The sequence below is a fragment of the Tachysurus vachellii genome, chromosome 5 (assembly GCF_030014155.1).
Source record: "Tachysurus vachellii isolate PV-2020 chromosome 5, HZAU_Pvac_v1, whole genome shotgun sequence".
Taxonomy (NCBI): Eukaryota; Metazoa; Chordata; class Actinopteri; order Siluriformes; family Bagridae; genus Tachysurus; species Tachysurus vachellii.
The window spans coordinates 20,158,264-20,181,584 of record NC_083464.1 but is presented as its reverse complement, the minus strand read 5'-3'; the positions used below and the strand labels follow the sequence as shown (position 1 = coordinate 20,181,584).

Here is a 23,321-nt window from a genome sequence, read left to right as displayed (position 1 = left end):
TACGGAGTATGTAGTACCTGTGCTAAAGAATCCAAAAGCAGACACCCTGAAGTTTGCTGTCACAACGATGATGTTTCCTACAGCAGCAAGGTAAGAGCCATCTAGAAAACCGGAGCCAGCATTATGGAAGAACACTAGAACTGAAGTAGTCTGCATCTATAACACACACACACAAATCAAGATTGCACCACAGAACGCAGAAATAAGGGTTTATGGACATGTAATTTACACAGCATATGTTCAAATAAACAATGATGTAGTTTTGTGTGTGTGTGTGTGTGCGTGTGTGTGTGTGTGTGTGTGTGTGTGTGTGCGTGTGTGTGTGCATGTGTGTGTGTGTGTGTGTGTGTGTGTGTGTGTGTGTGTGATTGTGTGAGAGAAGGGAGAGAGAGAGAGAGAGAGAGAGACAGAGAGAGAAAGAGATCTAATTGGGCCCTACCACACTGCTGGGTACAAATATGTTGAGGTAAAGACAGTCCTCACTGGAGTCAGAGTTATCAGTGTCACCAGGCTGAAGACAAGCAGGTCTGAAACATTTCCAACATATAAGCCCAAATATCCACACAATAAACAAATGCAAAACACCACATTCAGGCCCATATTCCTAATTGGCAAGTTAAGTCCAAACGCTGTTAAGTTGATTTTCTAGATTCAGATTATGCAAATCACATAGTTCATGCCTCACTGACTCCAGATTTTTCTTGCTTAAAGGTGTACAGACTACAGACCACAAACTTTAAACATACGCACTTGCCTTTAAGCATGAAAAATTTGGGGAAGAGAAAATGCAGAAGAAAGAAGCAGCTTTTTCTGTCAAATTGAATATGATATAAAAGCAAGAGAGAATTTAAAATCAACAACAACATCACTTGATCTATGAATGAGAAGATGAAAGGCTTTAAAGTAAAAAATCTAACAGAGGTTCAGTATATTACAATATATTTCAGCATGAACAGTTCTAGTTGCTTTATTTGCAATTATTTTTTCCATATCTTGCACTGACATAGTATATAGTAATGTCACTATATTTTACAAGGTTCTTTCCTGTAGAAGATATGTATATGATTTCAAATATGTGGATGAATTAAATGATAAGCTGACCAAGCAAGGCCTGAATACTGATGCAATTTTTGTCTTAATGCCTTGTTATGTGCATGTAACTCAAATCTTAATATGACATAAAGAAACAGAAGTAAATACACACCGAGCAAAAGTGGCATTCCAGGTGCCTGTCCAGTCAGCTGGCTTTGGGGGCCTGAAACGCATTTCACTAGTTGGTGGACTTGCATAAGGAACACCCAAGAAATAAGTCACACTCTTGCTGTCAACTCCAATCAGCTTCATCTCATTTTTACCAAGGAGTGTTCCGTGGCCAGGGATGGACACAGAGGTTGGCTGTTGCCTAAAAACTTAAAGATAAAATTTCCATAACACTAACATTAGACAGTGAGATGCTATTTAAAAGAATGTTTCAGATGGTCAGATAAAATGGTATAATGACGATACAATTCTGACTATAAACTGAGGTCCCATTAATGGCTGTTTCAATGTTTCTGTTTCTGTTTTCTTGAAAAAAAAACCCACATTGTTATCTGGATAAATACATTATAGGATGACTGTAGAGTCTATTCTTAACTGTTTGGCAAATTTCCCAAAGTACTTTGCTCACCATTCCTTATGTAGATATACTGGGCAGGTTCCTTAGTGAGGAGGACACAGTGCATGCCAGTGGAGGTCGGTAGACAGATATGAGTGTCTGGGTACATGACACACCTCACTGCTGACTCTCTGCTGGCCACTGACACAGCTTTACAGGAGTCTTTCTTCTCACAGGCTGCAGAGAAACACACACAGACACCCACACAGCTGTAGGTGTGTCTTTCACTGATTACCAGAGTTGTTATTATGTGTGTTATAAGGGGAAGTCTCACCAGCCACACACCAGTCACGGACTCTATCCAGTTCATCAGCAATATCTCTGCTGATATGAACTTTGTCGAATGCAGAGATGGATGAGTCCACCATGACATATGAGGCATCCAGTAGTCTCCAGTTTTTCAAATTAACTGTAAATAATAATCTACATTAATACATTTCCATAGCATTCTGTATATACCATGGATTACAGTAGTTAATCCGAATGTAGTAGAGATGGGCACATGTATTCTGACGGGTCATGGGTAGTCACATTAGCATAAATTGCTGGTTTATTTTGTATCAGGATGTGTGATGAACTACCTTATGTATTTACTACTACTAAAAAGGTTACAGAAATGTCACTTGACCTGACACAACCACTGACTTTAAAGCAATTCATTGTTTTTTATTTTGCAGATTACTGCAGAAAGCAAACATTCATGTTAAGTGTAATTTCTATGTAGTTAATGTTCAATTTAACATTATCACACAACACAAATGGAAAAACAGTATTGAATGAATTGAATGTACTTCATACTCCTGGAGAACAAAATGTGTGACAGTTGTATAAGTACTATCAATTGTGCCTTTAATTGTATGCTAAGTCTGATATGCACAAGACCTATATGAGATACAAATACTTCTGTCATCTTTCCATAACACACACATTGACAGTAGTTACATTATAGTTGTGTGCATAATTTATGTGTAACTACACAGTAGAGACACTTGATGTCCTTTGGGACTCTATATTAGATGCAGTTGCAGGATATGACACAAAAAAAGATGGTATCGATATTCAAGTTAGCATAAATATGACCAAAGCTAATTAGTAGTGATTAATATTCAGTTAACATAATAAAATTCCATATTACAGGTTTACTCTAATAGAAGAACAAAACACTGTTAAGTATAACTTAGACATAGGGCACCTATTTATAACAAATTATCATTTCTACCAAACAGGTTTAAAATAAAAATGTATGTTTCTCACCAACTTTTGAGGGAGAGCGAAGTTTGAAGGAAGGACAAATACCAGGGCTTTCTGTCCACTGATTCACTAGAAACACAGAGGTTGGGTAATGTGTGTAAGCAATGAGTAGGATCGGTTTGTTTGTTCTACAGGAAAACTTCACAATAATAATATAGAGGTTTTGAGTCAACATAGTAATTTAAATGCATTCACACTGGATGCTTGCATTGTAGGAATATGTCACAAGCAAATACATACTGTATGTCTGCATATGTGCCTAACACATACATACCTGGTTTCTCATACCAGCCAAAGGGGTAGACTTCAGTCTGTATTTTAGACGGAGAGCAGTCCTGTACTCTCCAGTTAGTTCTTTCATTTTCCCCACATGTCTGAATCCCCAGACTATTCAGAGTCAGACACTGAACATCTGAGCCAGGAAAGAGAAAGAAAAAGAAAGACAGAGATGTAGTTGTAGTCTGTCTATTAGCAATACACTGTATGCATTAATAGCACAGGAAAATTCACTGTAAAAGCTGTAACATGCTCATACCAGATGCTCCAGTGTCTCGAACAAAGCCAATTCCCCTACAGCAAGGATCCTCATCACAGTGTCTCTCACATTCAAAGAACCTGATCATAGCAGTGACATAAACATTAACCGTGAACCATAAAACATACTGTAGTTGGGGTAAACATTGTTCCTGATGCTCTGCTTTCTTATTATAAGTCATATTATGTCTTACCCTTCAGTGATAGACTTGTTAAGCATACCAACACGGTAGCGGACAGAATAAGACACCATCTTTCTAAAAGGCACACGGCTGTAGAAGCTTTTCACACTGCCAGTTAGATTGACTGGAAAGAGAGAATTGAGAATCAGCTTTATGTGTATTTGTCTAAATAAATAAAACTTTAGGATCTATAGTTAGCAGATGTACTAATTTCAATACAATAGACCGTTTCCTGATTTTAATAAAGATTAAATTCAATAAAGGAGAGTTTGTATACAAATGCTAGTAATATATTATGGAAAAGTTCAGCTAAACAGAGTGAATTTTAAAAAATAAAAATGGCAAGAGAAATATAGTCATATATAAAGAAGTCAAGTTTCTTACTTAATGACTACATACAGTAATATAGGCACAATATATGGATATAAACAGATATATACAGACATGTTGTCCTAGCAGTTTGGCTATAATTCTCACGAAACAAACATTTCCATATTTCCTGTGTACTGAAAAAGAATAAATGTCTATATTTATGATCTTGATATTAACATACAGAGCATAACACAGACATTATAGATAGCAGACAGAATAGCCTGAAGAAGCTTAAAGGTCTACTGCAGATGCTGTTACCACATGGCCTCAATATGCTTTGTGTTTGAAAGCACTCCACATGGAGTGAAGGAAAACTTCACTACTGTGTGGCTGCCAGTAACAAATGACATACTGATTTTTCTCCTTGGAGACAAAATAAAGACTTCTTACAAATGCAAGGGAACAATTATGTACCAGGAAGAAGCCTATTCGAATAATCTAGTTAACTTAAAACTATAACAAAATCTAAACAACAAACAGAGAAACAAACGAAAATATACACTACACGTGAAAACACTGAATATACACTTTTATTAGGTTTGCAGTTTGCTCGGAAATCCCTGCAATTAAGTAATGTCTTTGTATTTTTAAAGGTAAATTAGTTCAGAAAATGACTCTAACAACCATAACCATTGTAAAATCATAAAATCATTATGAAATAATTTTAGTAGTTTTTTTATTTATATGAACATTCCATGGTTTTCATATGTGACATTGCAGTTGGCAGAAAGGCAGTTAGGTCTACCATGACTTAGGTCTAAACTAAATGCTATATGAGTTGTTAATTAATCAGTTTTGGCTGAGACCGAGGTGTTGAATCCTCTGAGCTCATCTGGTGAATTTATATGTCATGAGAAGGGCCAAAGGTACTCTGTTTAGTGTGATATATGCAAATTGTAAGGGCAGTCTGTAACACAGACTGAATGGTCCAGCTACAATTCTCTCTATACATTGATAGATTGTTATATTCAAAGATAAATCTATTGTGTATATTGTGTTTTAAAAATTGCTTATCTTAAATATGTTGCCTTTGAAAAGCTTTCCCAGATAAACATTTGGCTTTAATGGCTTTGCCAAGACAAAATTTGTTTAAACATCAGCCTAGAAGCTCTCATGTACACCAGACATAATCTTCAGCTGCTTCGTTCACCAGGGCTCATTAATACAGGTTGCCCACGCATTGAGAACTCAGATGATGAGCTCTCAGTTCACTGACTGCTGAGGCTAGGAGCAATACACACACAGCTGTACAAACCTAGAAGTTATTTAAATGCTGGGACAGTTGCTAAGATCAGCAGATAACAAAACAAGCTATTAAGTATACAGAAAAGATAGGTCTCATGTGGTTTCTGGCAAAACAAAGCTGTGGGAAGAACTAATACCAGAGCCATGTGAAATTATTAAAGATTCTGAACTAAATTTAAAAACAGTGGGGTCTTTAAAGGGTGCTGTTTAAATAAAGTGCATAAGTTTCTAACTCATTCTGCACTGAGGTTGTTTAGCTTATTGATGCAGGGTTGCTCAGTGAGACAGTGAGAGAGTGTTGAGCTCACCCTTCTTCTGGTAGGCAGTCTGAGGATCCCGTGGCAGTACCAGACTGCAGGCCTGTCTCAGAGGCTTATCATAGGCTCCACAGACACGTGTGTCAGGATAAAGCAAGCATGTAAAATACACAGGGCCGACATCTTGAAGGTCTGTCACATGACAAAACTCCTCCTCCAAACAGCCTGCATTACAAACGCCCACAGAAAACAGACACACAGAATTAAAGTTAACAAACCTTTCCTTGACACTGTGGTGGTACCATCAAGGTAGTAACATCTTTTGAACCTTTAAAGTGATTTTTTAAATCTATGAAAGAACTCAACAGTACATTATTGGAGATTAAAGTGCACGGACGTACTACACCAGCAGAAAGAAAAATAACGTATAAGAACTTTATTCATAAAAGTGAATTATATCAAAGCTTTCAACAGAATTTGATTAATTGAATTAACTTAGTTTATAGCTTACGTTTGAGACACCAGAGCTGAGCCTCTTCTGCAGTGAACTGGTGTTTGAAGACCCAGTACTGCTGACTTGGTATTTCTTTTTTTGAATCAGTCTTAAAGTCATCAAGCACCTCAAAATTCTCCTTCACTGAGTCTACAAGGCCATATAACAAATGTAAACAAATTGACCACCAGTGTCTTTCTTTTCAAGAGTACTATAAAATAAAGTACTCTTGAAAAATACAGTAATGTCCCCCATGTCCGGTCAACCATAATTATATCAACTTCTTTAAAAGTTCAGTTAAAGTACGAGTCTTAGAAAGTTTCATACCAGACAGAGTTGGTCTGGAAACTTCTAGAGGTGCTGATCCTCTACATGCTCCAGCAGTCTTTGGGCGTGAACTCATATCTGACTCTGCAGACAAAAGCATGAATGTTGTACCAATAATGCAAACACGATAGTAAGCTGTGCTGTTCAAGATAAGCATTGTTCTGTCAACTTAACTGTCTATAATGTGTACTTTGTTATATAGATTAGAGCATGATGCAGGTTTGTTGGGTCTGTACCTGTCCAGAGGTAGACCTGCTGGAAGCTGATGATACTGGCTTGGTAATCAGTTTTGTTTTTGTTTGATGCTGGCAAAGCTGAATCAGCTGGAAGCATGACAACAGTTCTACTCAACAAAATGTAATAATGATCTTATACGTAAAAAATCTACAATGTTTACAATAATTTAAGACCCTCAATAGTTCTAGATTGTTAAAGGGCTTCTACCTGTAAAAGTCTCTTAAACTCTCACAGGGATTCCATCAAATAAAACTCTTTAAGGTGAAAGATTGAATCTTTTATAATATTTAAAACTTAACATTCACATGTTTCCCAAAAGCTTTTACATAAATTCTGCAGTGAGCTTCAAGTGTCTTACTGATGATGAAATTCTGTCCACCAAATTCAAAGGTGAAACGTTTCTGCTGTTTGTTATATTTGAGTCCAGCTCCACAGGTTCGGCTGGATGAAGCTATGCCTCTTACGTCCCAGTCGTCCTCATTACACTGCAGCACACCAGGAAAACTCAGCAGACCGCACATTACTGATCCTGCCAATCCCAATAAGAAAAACTTACTTCTTCAACCCTTTACCCATATTACAGATATATATATATATATATATATATATATATATATATATATATATATATATATATATATATTTAAGAAAAATATCTTCCTATATGATGTTTAATTGTTTTTTTCTGTACAATGTTTTTGTTCTTAAGGACCTTGTTAAGAGCCCAACAGTGACTTTGGATCAGTTGTATATGTTGTGCATCAGATGCAGTTGCTTTTACCAATGTCATTTGTGATCATTGGAACATGGTGGTTACAAACAATTCCTTAAGTGCTTAATTCAGAGGTAAAACAAAAACTGACCTCCATTGAAGACATTCTGGTTGAGAATGAAGCCATCGCAGCAGCTCTCCTCACTGCAGCTGTCTGCACAGAAGTGGTGTACATCATCTAGAGATGCTTCGGCTGCATCAAATACAACCGTGCGGTATGCTCCAGAAGTCACTTTGTGAAAACTCAGTCTCTTAAAGCTCTTACTTCCAGCAGTATTGAATTCATGTCCTTTGGTATGAAAACAAGGAAATTGGGATAGAGAGAAAGAGAAAGAATTCTTGATATGTTTCACGTTTTAGTCAAGGCCATCCAAAGTTAATCAAAATATTGACACATGGAAATGTGAGGTAGTAGATTCTCTATACCAAAAATCCATTTTAACTACTGTATAACTTACTAAAAATAAAGATGAGTAAGATGGTTATGAAAACTTGTGGCAACATTAAAAATAGCACTGTTTATCTTGTTACAGATACATGGACCAGTTTATACTGTAGATATGGTCAAATGCTGCACCATACAAAATAGACTATATATACATTATTATTATATTTATTAGGCAATTTAGAACAACTACCCAGATTTATTACCATACCTTTCTTTCTAAGCACTGTGAGATTAGGCTTGTCTCCAACCTTGACTTTTAACATGCAGCTCAGAGTTTGGAAAGCATCAGCTGCTTCATTTCCCAGAAACCCTTTAGTCTGCAATGCCAAATGAAACAAAGTCAATGCAGATTACTTATCCTGTATCTGATGTTACCCATCTTAATAAAAAAATCACTCAAGAATGTCAAAAGGAAAAAAAATGCACATGCGTGTGTTTTGACCGTTCTATATTTGATTAGCCAATCATTTGTTTCCAGATGTTTCTTTTTTGAATTAGAATTGTTTTACAAATAACAGCTTAAAAGCTTGCAGAAATGTTTCTTAAAAATAGAGGAGAATTTCCTGAGCCTGAATTTATGAGAGATCGACCTGATCTAATAGTTTTTCCAGAGAAAAGCACAAAACATTAAATTGAGGCACTGACCATATTTGTGTTAAGACGCAGATTAAATGTATTCACTGCATATTGCGTGGAGAGATGGATGATTTGTGTGCCTCTGAGTGAAAGAGCTTGATTTAATGCACATTATTAGCGAGAAATGAATCAATGTTAATGAGAAAGATGTGAATTTATTACTTCCTGAGAGGTCTTGCATTCAACATTAGTTGATTGTGTGCTGTAGAAATCACATAAGGTTTGAGCTCCCTCACGGAAAACAGCAACATACTGGCACAAGTTGTCTTTTGCACAATCTAAAGAGAGGAAAGTAAAAAACAAAATGGTCCTTTTGGTTTGCTATAACAGATATTAATTAAGTGTTTACAATGTTAGTGGGTGATTTATGTATTTTAGTGCATTCAAGATTTAGTGCTTCTGAAACAAATTCAAATTGTGACAACATGCCTAAATGATCCATACACACACACAAACAACAAGCAAACAACAAGCAAACAACAACATGCATACACACTCACCAAGCACGCATTTTCTAATCTGAGTTTCCATTGGCTGTGAGGAGGGAATAGACTGCAGCACCACAGAATCCACAGAATTCAGCAACAGTGATGACATTGAAACAACCTTAAATTTCTCCAAAACTGTTCACATAGACACACAAATACACACACACTTAATTTGAAATATGAGGGACATGGACAAAAATAGGACATAACATGTATGTATCTTCATTCCAAATTTTAATATTTATTTTTACTGATAAATAATATACATTCCTTCTTTTGAGATTAGCTGCATGATTTTAGGTCATTTGTTACCTTTGCATTGCTCTGCAGTGATGGGTTCATCTGCAGATGTCCAGGACAGTTCCTCCCCTTCTACTGTGACACAAAGCCACTTGCTAGTCAAGAAGTGCTTTTGGACTGAAAGAAAGTCCCCTTTTACAGTACAGTTGAGCTTTTTCTGCTGACACTCTGAAACACCTTCACACCAGAGATAACAATGGCATCACTTTTATATCACTAAAAAACAAAGTTTCTTACAACCATGTCCTAACAACCATTAGATGGTTCTAATTAATTCTACATGGGCATGCAAAATGGGTCACTTTTCAAATTTTCCCTTACAGTGTGAGGGACTGAAGGCTCCCTGGGCTGCCGTGGAGGTTCCTGTGGCACAGGGAATGCATAGGTCCTTACCTGCTTCAGACTGATATGAGCCATGTGGACATTTAATACATCTACCTTCACTGGAGAACGAGCCAGCTGGACATTGCACTAAAAGACACACAGGATGTATGAAATTTAAAAAGACACACTACTAGTAACCATAGATAAGTACTAAAAATATAAAAAAGGTCTTCCAGTACACTTACACAACGGTATAAAAAAATCATGATAAATATATAAAACCTGGCAGTATTGGACCAGATGTCTCTTCGCCCATTCATTATCCAGGGCAGGCCTATGATTAGCAGAGAAAAGAGCAGTAGAGTCAGCTTACCACACCCAGAAGAGTCTGGGAGCAGCCAAAACCCTACAGAGCAGCCGAAAGAAGCAGGCAAGGAGAAGGCTGTAGTGCGCTCCAAGACAAAGATTGACTGGTACGAATTGTTTCTGATCATCTCCATCACCCCATCCAGTTTCATCTGGCTGCTGAGCACCGTGTCTAAACAGAAACATAAATTAATGTTAGCCTAGCTTAACAACAGCTTAAAACGGGGTTAATTTTACTGTTTGATTCATTTAAAGGAGCAGTTGTAGTTTTCAGAGGTGCCTATGAGGTGCATGAAAACTATTTGACATTACTTTATCCCAAAACTGACCCCATCTACTCCAATGACATATGCATTGTGGATTTGCTTTTTAAAGAAAAACAAGCAGAGCTGAGCAGCTGTGTTTTGGTTGGGGTGGAGCTAATTTCCAGCTGGAAAAATGTAAATAAAACCCTGAATAAAGAAACCACAGAGATTACACTGCATCGTATTATTGCAGATAACAATTTTGCTAAGATATCTTTGGAATTATATAATCATTCAGTCCAGAAACACATTTTTAAAAAACGCAACCACATCTTTAACAAATTTTAATTGTTTTCAAACCATCTTTCCTTAAAACAGAATGGATGATCTCTTTTAAATGTATAATGCACATTTAAAAGAGATATTTATTGTGCATCAGTTGTATATGTTGTGCATCAGATGCAGTTGCTTTTACCAATGTCATGGAGATCAGGCAGGACATTGACTGGCAGATCAGTGAGGTAAGCTTTTAAAGTGATGTAAGCATTGAGGTTTTGCTGGCTTATACACTCCAAAGAGACAGACGATTCATCACAAATTGAGATCAGACCAGAAGGAAGCTAAGTCACAAACAAGCACAGAAAATATGTTTCAACTGGACAGCTGAATTAGATATCAAATTTAATATTATATATTATATATTTTTATTATATATGTGTAGGTAGGATACCTGTAGGCTACAGAGTCCTGCTGCTCTCATGTTAAACTGTAAAGTAGCTTGCAACACAGAGCGCTGAACACTGCAGCTTTGCTGATCCTCTGCCAGAGACAGGTGCAAAACTGTAGATACCTGCACAGTCTGCAGCGGCTGAACTCCTGAGAAGAACATGTATTTTTAGATAAATATATTCTGGGTGATTTTAGGTGTAAACAAAAGGTGATGATTGCATCTTTACATAGGTTATACTTATGAGTGTTTTCAAATTTTACTTTGGCAGGAGTAGGCCAGAGGAGCTTCACTCAGCCAGTTTCTGTTCACAGGATCACACAAGAATGTTTCCGCGGACAGGGCATTCATATAACCTTCGTCACAGAAAACTTCACAGCGCTGCCTTTGTTCCCCAGCCACACTGTCGTTGCCACAGAGAATAGTACCATGGGATGTAGAAGTGCCAAAAACAAGAGGGCACTGTGGAGCTAACACAAAACACAGGAAAAGGGCAATTTTACTTTAAAAAAACAACTCTTATGAAAAAACTTCACTAATATTTAAAGTAAGTGGGCTAAAAAAGAGAAGTGGAAAATGCTTACTGTCACAGGAAGGTGTTTTATTTAAGCGGGGACTGCGTGTAGAGGGGATCTCCCGGCCACTTTCAGAAACACACCAGCAATAAACCTCATCACACTGCCTAGGAGTAAACATCTGACTATCTTCCATACACTCTGGATAATAGCCAATTCCTTCCTCTCTCTCGGATGCCAGCTTCTTCTGAAGAGTACACCAACTGGGACCTTTACAGCCATGTAAAAGAAGGAATAAGTCATATTTTGTAACCATATATAGTATAGATTTTATCACAGCATATACACTCACTTTGCACTTTATTATGAACACTTGTACATCTAATCATTCAGACAACTAGAATGGTGTAATAAAGAAAAACATCCAGTAAGCAGTGGTTCTGCAGACAGAAACGCTTTGTTGATGAGAGAGAACAGAGGAGAATGGCCAGTCTGGTTCGAACTGACAAAAAATATCTAGTAACTCAGATAAATACTCTGTACAATTGTGGTGAGCAGAAAAGCATCTAAAAATGAACAACACATTCAACCTTGTGGTAGATGGGCTACAACAGCAGAAGTCATGGTTAGGTCAGTTTCCACTTTTCTGAACCAAGTACAGAAAGCTGAGGCTGAAAGAAAGGCTGCACTGAGCAAAGATTCACTTACACTGGACAGCTGAAGACAGGCAAATGCAGCCTCGCCTGATGAATCTAAATTTCTGCTAAAGCACACAGATGGTAGGGTCAGAATTGGGCATGAATCCATGGACCCAACCTGCCTTGTGCTTTGTGGCGTGTGGAATGTTTTCTTGGCCCAGTCTGGGCCTGTTAACATCAATCAGTCACTGAATCCTAAAGTTTTTTGGAGTATTGTTGCTGACCACATACATTGCTTCATGTCCACAATTTACAATCTCCTAATAGCTACTTCAAGCATTATAATGTACCATGTCACAAAGCAAATTCAATTAATCAGCAAAAGGTTTCATGAACATGACAATAAGTTCAGAGTTCTTCAGTGGTCATCTCAGTCACTAGATCTAAATTCAGTAGAACACCTTTGGGATGTGTCAGGCATGTGGAAAACATGCCACAAAGACTGCTTTGAGAGAAAAGTGATGTCCTACCCAGTATTAGTACAGTGCTCCTAATAAAGTGGGTTTTTTTGAGAGTATACAGCAATTTATGAGTAACCAGAAATAGAAATATAGAATCTTTAAACATGACGTGTGAGTTTTAATATTTAAACTCATTTATAAAGTGAATTTATATTACTGCTTTTTGAAAATATTTTGTTGTATAAAAGTCCACTCTGTTTACACTCTGGCTCTCCTATAAGGCTAAGTGTGGCTGGTTGGATGAGTTCTCCTGTAGCAGGACTGACACACAAAGCAACATTTCCATCATTCTTCTGGAGCACAGAAAAATCGCCATCCTACACACACACACACACACACACACACACACACACACGCAGGTGTAACACTGGTTTGCAATAATAAATGGATGACTTATACACGTTGGAAAGAATATGTCCAAGTAAAAATAAACAAACCTCCTCACAAGATGGTCTGTAGGAAACAGACATGTTAGGAGTTGCCTTACTCCAAACAGACATACTGAACTGAGCTTTTGATCTCTGGCATGTAGTTTGGCCTGAAAAACAACATGTGACAAAATTGTTATTATATGTCCATAGCAATGATTATATAATTAATGATGATGTAAACATTCTTCATGTGCAATGCCAAGCCAAAACAAATGTAACTACAATCAGATAAGAGCTACAGCAGTAAATTCAGCAGTGGAAATGTGTAAATCTTGTAAAACTGCTTTAAGCACAAAAATAATGTAGTAATAAATATTTACACTTTAAGGGTTGTATGGAACGAGCGGTAAGAGATCCAGTAATGTAACCTCCAACTTCATCCACACACCAACAATGACCTGCAGAGAAGATGTCTCGTATGTGATTCCTATAGCTGATATAAGCAAAATATCCAACCAGGAATATAATGTAATGCTGAAGCATACATTACAACACAATTAGACTATCTATTTGGAAATTCATTTTTATTATACAGTATACTGTATGCTTTTATGTTTTTTTTTCAATGGCTTACAGCCATCGGTCAATAATAAAGCCACTGTTTCAAAACTCTTCCTACACAATTTTCAAGACTTTAAAACCTGGATTTCCACTTTTGTACTAAAGTTTATGTACTTTAATAAGAACAAATTAGAGAGTTCCTGGTGGTCCAGTGACAGGATCCTATGCTCTCACTGCCTTGGGGCGGGTTCACCACTCCTCGGGCAAAGAACCAACCCAGACATTGAGGAGTTAACTCGCAGTGCCGGTCACAAGCCCAGATTTAAAAAAAAAAAAGGGTTAGGGCATCTGGAGTAAAACCTGTGCCAAAGTCAGATATGTGAATTGTATGCTCCACTGTGGCAACCACAAAAAGGTCACAGCTGAAGGACAACATCAAGAAAGAATAAGTGCTGCAATTTGTTCAATAGCCCTATTTATTTATAAAGAACTTTATAGAATCTCTATGCCACTCTTCTTTCCTACCAACCTGTCTTAATAAACCTGTCTTCTGAAGCCAGACCCTTATACTAACAAGAATACAAACAGGACATCTTTGTATGCTTTTAGCTGAAACTGCAATTAGATGAATGATAATATTTTAGATTTTAATTTCTTTGTAATTGTTCTACTAAGATTTTCTATTATATTAGGATTTGAAAAATGTGCTGCAAATATATAGTGTTTTGCCGATGGTGGAGTATGAATGTCAAAAGAGTTATGGATTTTTGAAAAGATGTGTTCACTGAATTGCATTTTGTGTGAAATCAATGAAGTCTAAGAAATGCATCGACATCTGTTTTACTGACTGTACTGACTGTGTGTGAGTTTTGTCAATGAAACTTCAATTTTAAACAGTGCATTGTAGAACTTGGAAAACTCTGTAATTGATATCAAAATATCACATTATAGGAATACTGTATTCTGTAATCAGATATCACACAATAAACATAGATAATATTGTGAATAATAAAAATTTGCACAGCAATAATTGATAGCTGTTATAAATTAAATGTTATAAGATGTCATGTCTTACCAGTGCTTGGATAACATTGATTGGGCAGCCACTGACCAAAAGCATCACACTGTGGGCTATATGGCTGATATCCAAACAGCAGACTTTGACTGTCTCTTAAACTGGTCAATAGGCTGCTCTGCCAGTAAAACTGAAGAGCTGTAACAAAGGGAGATCATTGAACCATGTATATTTTCGCAGTGTTCATAAATACAGTGTTACTATGGTGCTGTTTATCAAATTCAATACTAAATAGGTCACAAAATGAGTAAATTATCAGCACTCATCAACATTCATTCTTTAATATAATAGCAGGCCATAAAGTATCATATAATTGTATGGATTTTACAGTAAAAACAGCCTTAAATGACATAAAAATATGGATAGCGGTGGAACCAAGCCAAAAGTTGCATACTAGAGTGTGCTGCAAGGCGAAGGGCAGAGTTTGTATTACTCAACAGAATGTCAGAAATCTGAAATCCAGAAGTGATTGCATGCTGCAGCTCTTCAGGACTTAGCGTTACACTCTCTGCCAGGAGGAAGCTATAACCCACAGGCAAATTAGAGCTGTTAGAAAGAGAGATCAGTCTCTCAACCTCTGCTAACAACATTTCACTTTGATCCCGCACCAAAGAGCATGACCCTGGACCTGCAAAACAGTAAAAGCATGAAGATTTTAGCTGTACTTCTAAAATATCATGAATTTGTACTTATGATTAATGCTTACATTTTGGAACCTGGTTGACTGTAGCTTTGGAGCCAGGGATCATGGCTCCTTTCTGGTCAACGCACCAGCACTGACGCAAGTTAAAATGACCCAAAGGAGCACTGAAGTCTGACAGCGGGCCTGGATACTGGCTAGTGTCTCCTCTGAGAAGTCTCCATAGGGACAAAGGGTTCAGTAAAATAGATTGTCCAAAAATAGTTTGAGCATTCCCATCCAGGATTTCAGATGGAATTTCTGAAAATGAGTCAAATCTTGCCAAAGAAGGAAACACTTTCTGATGTCTTGCCCGAAATAATGCAAAGAGGAAGCCCTTGAATGATGCCATTGCTTCTGGAATTCTTCTGTATTCTTGCAGAATATTAAGGAGTTCAGATAGAGGGAGCTGCTTTCCAGCATTGTTGATTTGACGCCACTGGCGGTAGAACAGAAAGGCTTGTTCAGGAGGGCCATCACACTGAATCTGGTGCCAACTACCATCCGAAGTGCAGCGAGGGATATAGACGTCAGACAGTTGTGATATTGAAGCAGGACTGACTAGAATGGAATTGACTGTTTTCAGGAAATTCTGGGCTGCAGTAAACTGGCAGATTGTTGGACCTGGAAATGAAAGAAAATGACAAAATAAGACATTACACTGTCAGAGAAACTTCCATTTTGAGAATTTTTGGCTATCCCAGGAAAACTAATTAAAATAAATGTAAGGAAATTTGCCTAATATCTTTCCGATTGAAAAATTGTTAATATTATTATTAGTAGTAGTACATTTACATTTAAAACCATTTCAGTATTTATGTAGCTGTTCTGTAGTAATGGTCTCATATTCATATCTCCTTGTGAGTTTAAAAGTGGTGACTGTCCTAAACAATAATTATTTCAGTCAGGACCACTTTGTCAAAAGAAGATTTATTGAGCGATATGCATACAGTTAGTGTTGGCGGTATGGTTCTGTTCTGGGCAAATTTTCCCGCGCGCCTTCCGTGCGCATGCGTGGACGGAGCGGGGAGAGCGGCGGCTGAAGAATCGAAGAGACCCACCGGAGCAGAAACACAACCATGGAATACATGTAATTGAAAAGTTTTTTTTGTTTGTTTGTTTGTTTGTTTTTTTCGCTTGCAGTTTGACAAAGAATAGATTGGTGAATAGAATAGGGGAGAGAGAGAGGGGAAGGGAGAAGGAGAAGGGAAAGAGACGCGAATACGTGAAGGTAACTTAATGGACTGGACGACAGGTTCTGGCTGGGAGGAGTCGGTGATGGGGGGGGGGGGGGGGTGTTTAGAAATGCAGCAGCAGCGGTGCGCGAGAGCGGCTCGAGAGAAAGGAATTTATAGGGTCGTAAATTACTGAAGTCGTACCGGATTGGGCGCGCCGGAAACGGCTGATTAGCAGCTGATGCACTTGACTCCGAGGCCTGCCTGAGCTAACGCTTAATGCCTTTTCATCTAATATCAGTATGTGAAAAAAAACTGCATGCATTCAAAATGTACTTTTACGCAGATGCAGAGAAGAAAGCTTTTTCAGTTACCTTACATGAATTGCCCTGTTCTGTAATGTCTGCCCTATAATCAGATAAATCAGGCGTTTATTCAGAATAACTACTCACACTGCAGAGACCCTCCAGATCTTAGCTTGTTGTGTCTAGCTCCAGTGTGGTCCATACAGAAGCAGCTCTTCCCAAGGCACTGCAATGGCACATACGCTCCATCTTTCTCGCATTTAGGAATAAACACCTCCGAGCCTGCTGACTTGCTGGATTTCACTTCTATGGCCATTCTGCGCTCCTTCTCACACCGAGATGGGCATCTTGGTCTGGACCCAGTTGACCTAGAATCCATAACCTCCAGACCATTAGACTCAACACACCAGCATTCGGCACCCTGGCACTGGATCTCATGATACTGCCCATCTTCTGTGCACTGGGGTACATACAGTGATGACAGGGTAGCAGTTGCATTGCAAATGTCATTCTGAAACACTGCCTGGAAAATTGGTCCTAGCTTGTTGTTATCTTCTGCTTTGAGCAAGGTAATTGCCTGTTGTAGTGTTGTAAAGAACTGCTCATTTTCTAGGACTGTGCCAATAAGCTTGATCAAGTCTCTGTTGCGCTTAAGGTTTACAAAGCGGCCATATGAATCTGAGATCTCCTGATCCAGATTTACACTAACTGAGTCATCTGAGAAGAACGTGGATAGCTGCAGCAGGTCCTCACCATTTTGGATCAAGCCAATCTGACTGAAAAGCTGACTAAATCTCAAAGTGCCTCTACCACCAACAGTACCAGTAAAGTTAAAATTGCCTGCGTTCTTCAAGATCTTGCCCCCAAAAAGGTTCTCCTGGAGTCTTTTTGGGTTTGTGGTGAGCGACAGGGCCTTTAAAGCAAGAGCTCCTGTGGGAAACAATCCTTGCACAATTTCAGCCAGAATTTCCCCAACATCCAAATGCTGTGATTCTGATTTAGGCAAGGATCCAGAAAGACCGGATTTGGCAAGGAGCTCTTGGAATTCCAGGCTGCATGGCACAAAAGGAGAGAACGATTTCTGTGGGTTTGCCACAGAGACTGAAAATACATTATTCTGGCTGAAGTATCCAGCTGGACCATAAAAGAGCCTGGAGAGTGCTTGTCTCCTTTCAGAGCGGCAGTCTTTTGCTCCTGTGCCTACACAAACATGCAAGAAAACAGCTGAGATCCAAAAGCAGCATGTGGGAAGAATAAAGCATTTTAAAGCATACACTCTTGGGTCATCCTAATGTGACTGCAATTATTCATTATGCATGATTTAAACATCTGCTGCTTTGACTGAGAACCAAAAAAAAGAGTTTTATCTGCTGGCCAAGTTTTTACTACTCCATCTAACACCATGTTAATCAAATTTTACAATTTGCAACCACTATTACAGTGCCATGATCACTTTAAAGGACAAGCTCTTATCAACGTTAATATAAAACACTGCCAATGATTTAACATTGAACTCAGTTCATTAACAATGAGTAAAGACTGATGTCAAATGTCCCATTTATGGCTTGCTAAACAATTCCTTAAACATGGTTACAACTGGCTATTATTTTTTAAAACATACGACAGTTGGGAACTCCATGCTGACGAGTCCCAAAGATCTCCTTGCCATCAGAGTCCACACACCAGCACTGCCCACCAGCCTGGCACTGGGTTGGTAAGTAGATTCCACGAGCATCACATGAAGGTACAAAGACATTACCAGCTTGGGAACTTGCAGATCGTTCCCTTTCACATGGTGTTGGACCTACATCATCATAAATTACTGTTATTCAAAAGCTATTTAACAAGTATTATAGTGTATTCAACAGATCCTCTGCAGTTGTGCATGTACAATCTAACTTTGAACTATTGGTCAAAGACTAACCTTACTTTGAAATTTTAATTGACTAACATACTGACTGAAATATTGTAAACTCACATCTAAATTGTCCGGTCAGGGCCAGCTGGACAGCAAGGTATCTCCTCTGCAGGATTCGATACATGTTGGACTGCAAGAAGGAGCTTCCTACATCCAGGCTTGAAAAAGCTGTATCATATACATTACTCAGGAGCAGCTCCAGGCCTGTGTAGTGAGAACAGCAGCAGATTAGAGAGCATTTACTGGCAGAAAAATGATAAATGACCTTTAACCACACAACTGGGAACCAGCTCTTAAAAGACAGATCTGCTATTTGCCAAAATATTGAGGTATGTCACATTTGTCACAAACATAAACATATACAGTGTCAAAAGTTTGTATATGAATCAGAGTTGTGCTACTGAATTGATGTAGTATTAGCCTCACCAGTGCTGGGAAGCTCTCTGCCTCGAGAATCAGCACAGTAACAGTAGCTGGACAGTTCAGGGAAAGCCTTTCTAAAACCACTGAACGTCTGGAAAAGCTCTGGAAATCTAAGATATACATGTACCACATAAACGTTCAGTGAAAAAAATAGTGACAATATATAATATAATATAATATAATATAATATAATATAATATAATATAATATAGTATAGTATAGTATAGTATAGTATAGCCTTGATGCCCAATGATGCCTGAGATAGGCACAGGCTCCCCGTGACCCGAGGTAGTTCGGATAAGCGGTAGAAGATGAATGAATGAATGAATAATATAGTATAATATAATATAATTAGGAAATTCACAACAACCTGGAGGTACTTAAAAAAGTGGACTATATTTAAATGACAGATAATGACGTTTATGATAGATAACATGGAAATCATGTAAAACAAGATAAAAACAAGCTCTAGACAGACAGGAGGAAATATCTAACTTCCAAATGTCTCTACAGTTCAAAAACAATAATTATGGAGCCATAGCCTGACATGAATAACTGTCAGTAGAAACATTAAAAATAGCTCATCATAAAATATGCTACTTATTTAAAAAAAAAAAATTGCTTCTATACCAGGGTGTCCAACCCCAAGGCCAAATGGACAAGTGGACAGATGTTAAGTGGGCAGCAGCTCCTCTCTTAAATTGAATGATGGATAGACCAGTAGAAAATACAATGCAATTTTCCTTGACTGTGGGATGGTGTTAATACGTGTAGTTAGTTAGTTAGTTTTTATCTCTGCCTATTAATTTACTTAATGATATTTACTCTTACAGACCATAAGAGCAAAGTTAACAGCGAGATGGAACAATTTCAAAAGAGCCAGAAACAATAATACATTTTCATTAAAAACTATAGCAAATGTTTGTGTCTCATAAGGCAAAAGATTTTTGCAGTAATTAAGGATGTTAATACCATGAGTCCTTATGAAACAAAACAAGGTCATCATAATGAGCATTAAACATGGAAAACCTTTTGTGAATTGTTGAAATGTCAATTTATGATCATTAATATCACAACAAGTGTCAGGTGTTACGCTTATGCATTTATTCCATTAAAATTAATTTCACTGTATTGGAGCTCTAAAATGTTTTAGTGACTGGCTCTGAGATTTTTTTTTGTGCCTAATGTGGTCTAATCTGTCAACCTTTGGGGAAAAAAGTTTGGACATCCCTGTTCTTTATGATCTCGGACAAATAGGTTTAATCTCTGGGAGTATGTGTCTCCATACTACACTAACACCACAAGAAACACCTAAGCAACCTCATCTAATTTAAACTGGACTGTACTTTAGATAACCGATAAAATGTAGAAAGAAATCCCCAGTCCACTCACCCTACCCTGGCAAATTATGTCCCTAGATTACCATGGATGTGTAATGGAAATTAGACTCACTTAACTCAAGTAACCTTTAACTAAACCCTCTACTGCTTTGTTATGATTTCCTCATCATCCATTTTTTATTTTTTCTTGTTGTCTAATAAATGGAGAGGATGTTAAAATTGAAAATGATAAATTTCTCACCTGTTGAAGGTATGTAACAGATCAAAGACCATCATATTGGTGGTGTTAATCAACTTGCACTGCACAGGAAGGAAAGTCCCATCATCTGAGCACTGTGGAGGAGATGGCTCACCAACTCCATGTAGAAGCCTACGCTCCTTCACCTGACACACACCTGGACCTGAAATTAATGGTCAAATACAAATATTATATAATTTGTACTTATAACAGGTGAGGAAAAGGGTGCTGCAGTTCCTCCAAAGCGTTGGCTATATAAGGATTTTCAAAAGATAAAAAAAGAAAGAAAATTGGTTCAAATTAACATGCTTGGTTGTGCAAATATTCCTTATGTAAAATAACAGAGGAAAAGTATTATCAGATCGATTAGTGATTCAAGTAATGTTGTGGTAAAGTGTGTAAAACAGAGATTCCAAACAGAAATTTGGGAAATTGAAATATCTTATGTTAGTAAAACAAATACTAATGTTTTTGATATGGTTTATAGGGCATATAAGCCAGCCAGTGAATTTAATAAATTTCCAACATCCATGAAATTATCACTTTCTTATCCCTTAAGTAAAAGCCTAAAAAACACATTACAAAATATTCTAAAAATAAGAATATTACATGATTATAACACAAATGCATCCTGTATTTTATTTTCACTTAGGCTAGTGAAATGCAGTTTATACAAATATACTGTAACTGCAATAACAATCCCACTCACAATCTGATGGTCTGCCATTCTGCCTTGTACCGTAGATCTCCATGCCTTCCAGGTCCACACACCAGCACTGGCCCAGAGTTCCGTCACATTGAACATGCTGGTACTCACCTGACTCCATGCACTGAGGCACCAGATCAGTGTCTTGGCTCAGCAGTGCCCTCTGTCTCTGCAGCTGGCATGAAGTCAGACCTGAGGCACAATAGTTTCATTTGTTCATGTTCACTTGGGCACAGCAGTGTGAGATGGGAAACTGAAAATGTGAAACGAATACGCTTGGCTTGACACCATGTCCAGATGATGACACAAATTCCACTTGAGTAATCACCTAGAACTATCATAGAAGCATAATAAGGCATACACTTTAGAATATTTAACATTTTTAGCACTTACAATGCACCACAGATGTGTTCTGTCGGCTTCCAGGAATTTCAATTCCATCTCCATTAACACACCAACACTCCCCAAGATGATTACACTGCACATGTCTACAGAGACACAAGTTCTTCAGGTCATGTTTAATACACTTTAAATGGGTTTTATTCACTAATAAGCATTTGCTTCACATTTGTAGCACATCAGTTCATTAGTCTTAGTGCACCTGTAGCGACCATCCTCTGAACACTGGGGGATGTGGACCTGCTGTTGTGCTGCTCTATTAGCTCTCAGCTGTTCACATTGACTCCCAGTTTGCGACTCCAGCTGGTATTCTAGAGCAGAGATATTCACAAATGCTCACAATGCCCTGAAATACAATATATGGTCAAAGTTTTGTGTACATCTGATCATCACACATATGTGGTTCTTCCCTAAACAATTTTAGAAGCATGCAATTGTGTAGGATGTAGAATTACAATTTGAAGACCCCTGTGCACAAAGCAAATTCCATGAAGAGATAGTTTGCCACGGTTGGAGTGGAAGAAACAGAGTGAGCTGCTCAGAGCACTGGCCCCAACCCCACTAAACACCCTTTTGGCCTCCACTAGGCCTCCACTCCCAGCATCAGTGCCTAAAATCACTACCGACAGACCTTCTTGTGGCTGAATAGGCAAATCCCCACAGTCACACTCCAGAATCTTGAGGAAAGCCTTCCCGAAAGAGTATTGATGTGTATTGATGGTCAGAAGTGAAAACCTTAGCCATAAGCAGCTTGGAAGATACAGGATTAGAGGGTGAACTGCATCCAGCATAAAGACTTGCTCTCATGATTAATGCAATAGCTCGAAGTTTTAGAGTCAGTGCTCCTCATAAATACTAGAAATAAATAAGGAGTAAGTACATAGACTTACCTGAAATTTTGCACAGAGTAAAAGAGAAGCTTCTAAGCAAAACCAAAAGGTAACAGAGGTACATCTTGCAATCGCTCCTTTCCAATGCAATTACATACCCACTGAGAGCAGCAACACACCAGTCTTATATACAGTGTGGATCTGCACTGTCATTGCTGTATGGCACTTCAGAAATCTCTGACTTCTATACTATTAAAACATAAAGCTCTTTTGGCTACTTCAAGCACTTAAGGATCATACACCGTGATAAAGTGAGCAGTCAAGCTTGGAACTTGTTTTTTTAATCACAGTAGCCACTTTCTATCAAGAGCTGAGTCAGGTAGGTGAGCTCATCCAGGATGAGGTCTGTTAGATTATTGTCCAATATTTAGTAGTAGACTTGTGTTTTCATTTTCTTACACAAATAGGATATGTATTTCAACTTTAACAATTATTTACTCATTCAAAGAAAAGTTTAAATATTTTGAACATAATTAAACATATACTATAAATGGCTCATTCATGTGTCTGATGCCTTTTATTACAGTGAAAGATCTTATTGCATGCATTTATATTTCCAGCATGCCTTCCCCCATCTGTGTATTGTCTTTGGGTTCTTTTAAGTGTTTTTTGCAGTACTTTTGCTTCATTGCATATTTATTTGTTCATTTTAGAATGTTTTACCATGACATTCTGCATGATATCCACTGATACTACCACATATATA

At 37.9% G+C, this 23,321-nt stretch overlaps 1 protein-coding gene across 1 annotated transcript in view; it reads right to left on the bottom strand.

Moving 5' to 3' along the window:
• Positions 1-22,768, bottom strand: part of tg (thyroglobulin) — a 32,465-nt gene extending 9,697 nt beyond the window's left edge. The window contains 41 exon segments of the mRNA XM_060870333.1: positions 18-156; positions 440-527; positions 1,205-1,409; positions 1,670-1,834; positions 1,932-2,066; positions 2,912-2,977; positions 3,183-3,320; positions 3,444-3,523; positions 3,637-3,748; positions 5,550-5,723; positions 6,010-6,141; positions 6,319-6,402; positions 6,555-6,641; positions 6,914-7,084; positions 7,419-7,616; positions 7,984-8,092; positions 8,574-8,689; positions 8,912-9,034; positions 9,212-9,376; positions 9,521-9,670; positions 9,897-10,061; positions 10,610-10,754; positions 10,865-11,010; positions 11,125-11,331; positions 11,446-11,646; positions 12,738-12,852; positions 12,973-13,073; positions 13,287-13,364; positions 14,543-14,680; positions 14,937-15,170; positions 15,249-15,845; positions 16,849-17,901; positions 18,323-18,505; positions 18,680-18,823; positions 19,046-19,152; positions 20,624-20,783; positions 21,330-21,518; positions 21,720-21,814; positions 21,928-22,036; positions 22,616-22,699; positions 22,702-22,768. Coding sequence (XP_060726316.1) covers positions 18-156; positions 440-527; positions 1,205-1,409; positions 1,670-1,834; positions 1,932-2,066; positions 2,912-2,977; positions 3,183-3,320; positions 3,444-3,523; positions 3,637-3,748; positions 5,550-5,723; positions 6,010-6,141; positions 6,319-6,402; positions 6,555-6,641; positions 6,914-7,084; positions 7,419-7,616; positions 7,984-8,092; positions 8,574-8,689; positions 8,912-9,034; positions 9,212-9,376; positions 9,521-9,670; positions 9,897-10,061; positions 10,610-10,754; positions 10,865-11,010; positions 11,125-11,331; positions 11,446-11,646; positions 12,738-12,852; positions 12,973-13,073; positions 13,287-13,364; positions 14,543-14,680; positions 14,937-15,170; positions 15,249-15,845; positions 16,849-17,901; positions 18,323-18,505; positions 18,680-18,823; positions 19,046-19,152; positions 20,624-20,783; positions 21,330-21,518; positions 21,720-21,814; positions 21,928-22,036; positions 22,616-22,699; positions 22,702-22,768 — 6,955 coding nt within the window.
• Between the last annotated feature and the right edge of the window lie 553 nt (positions 22,769-23,321).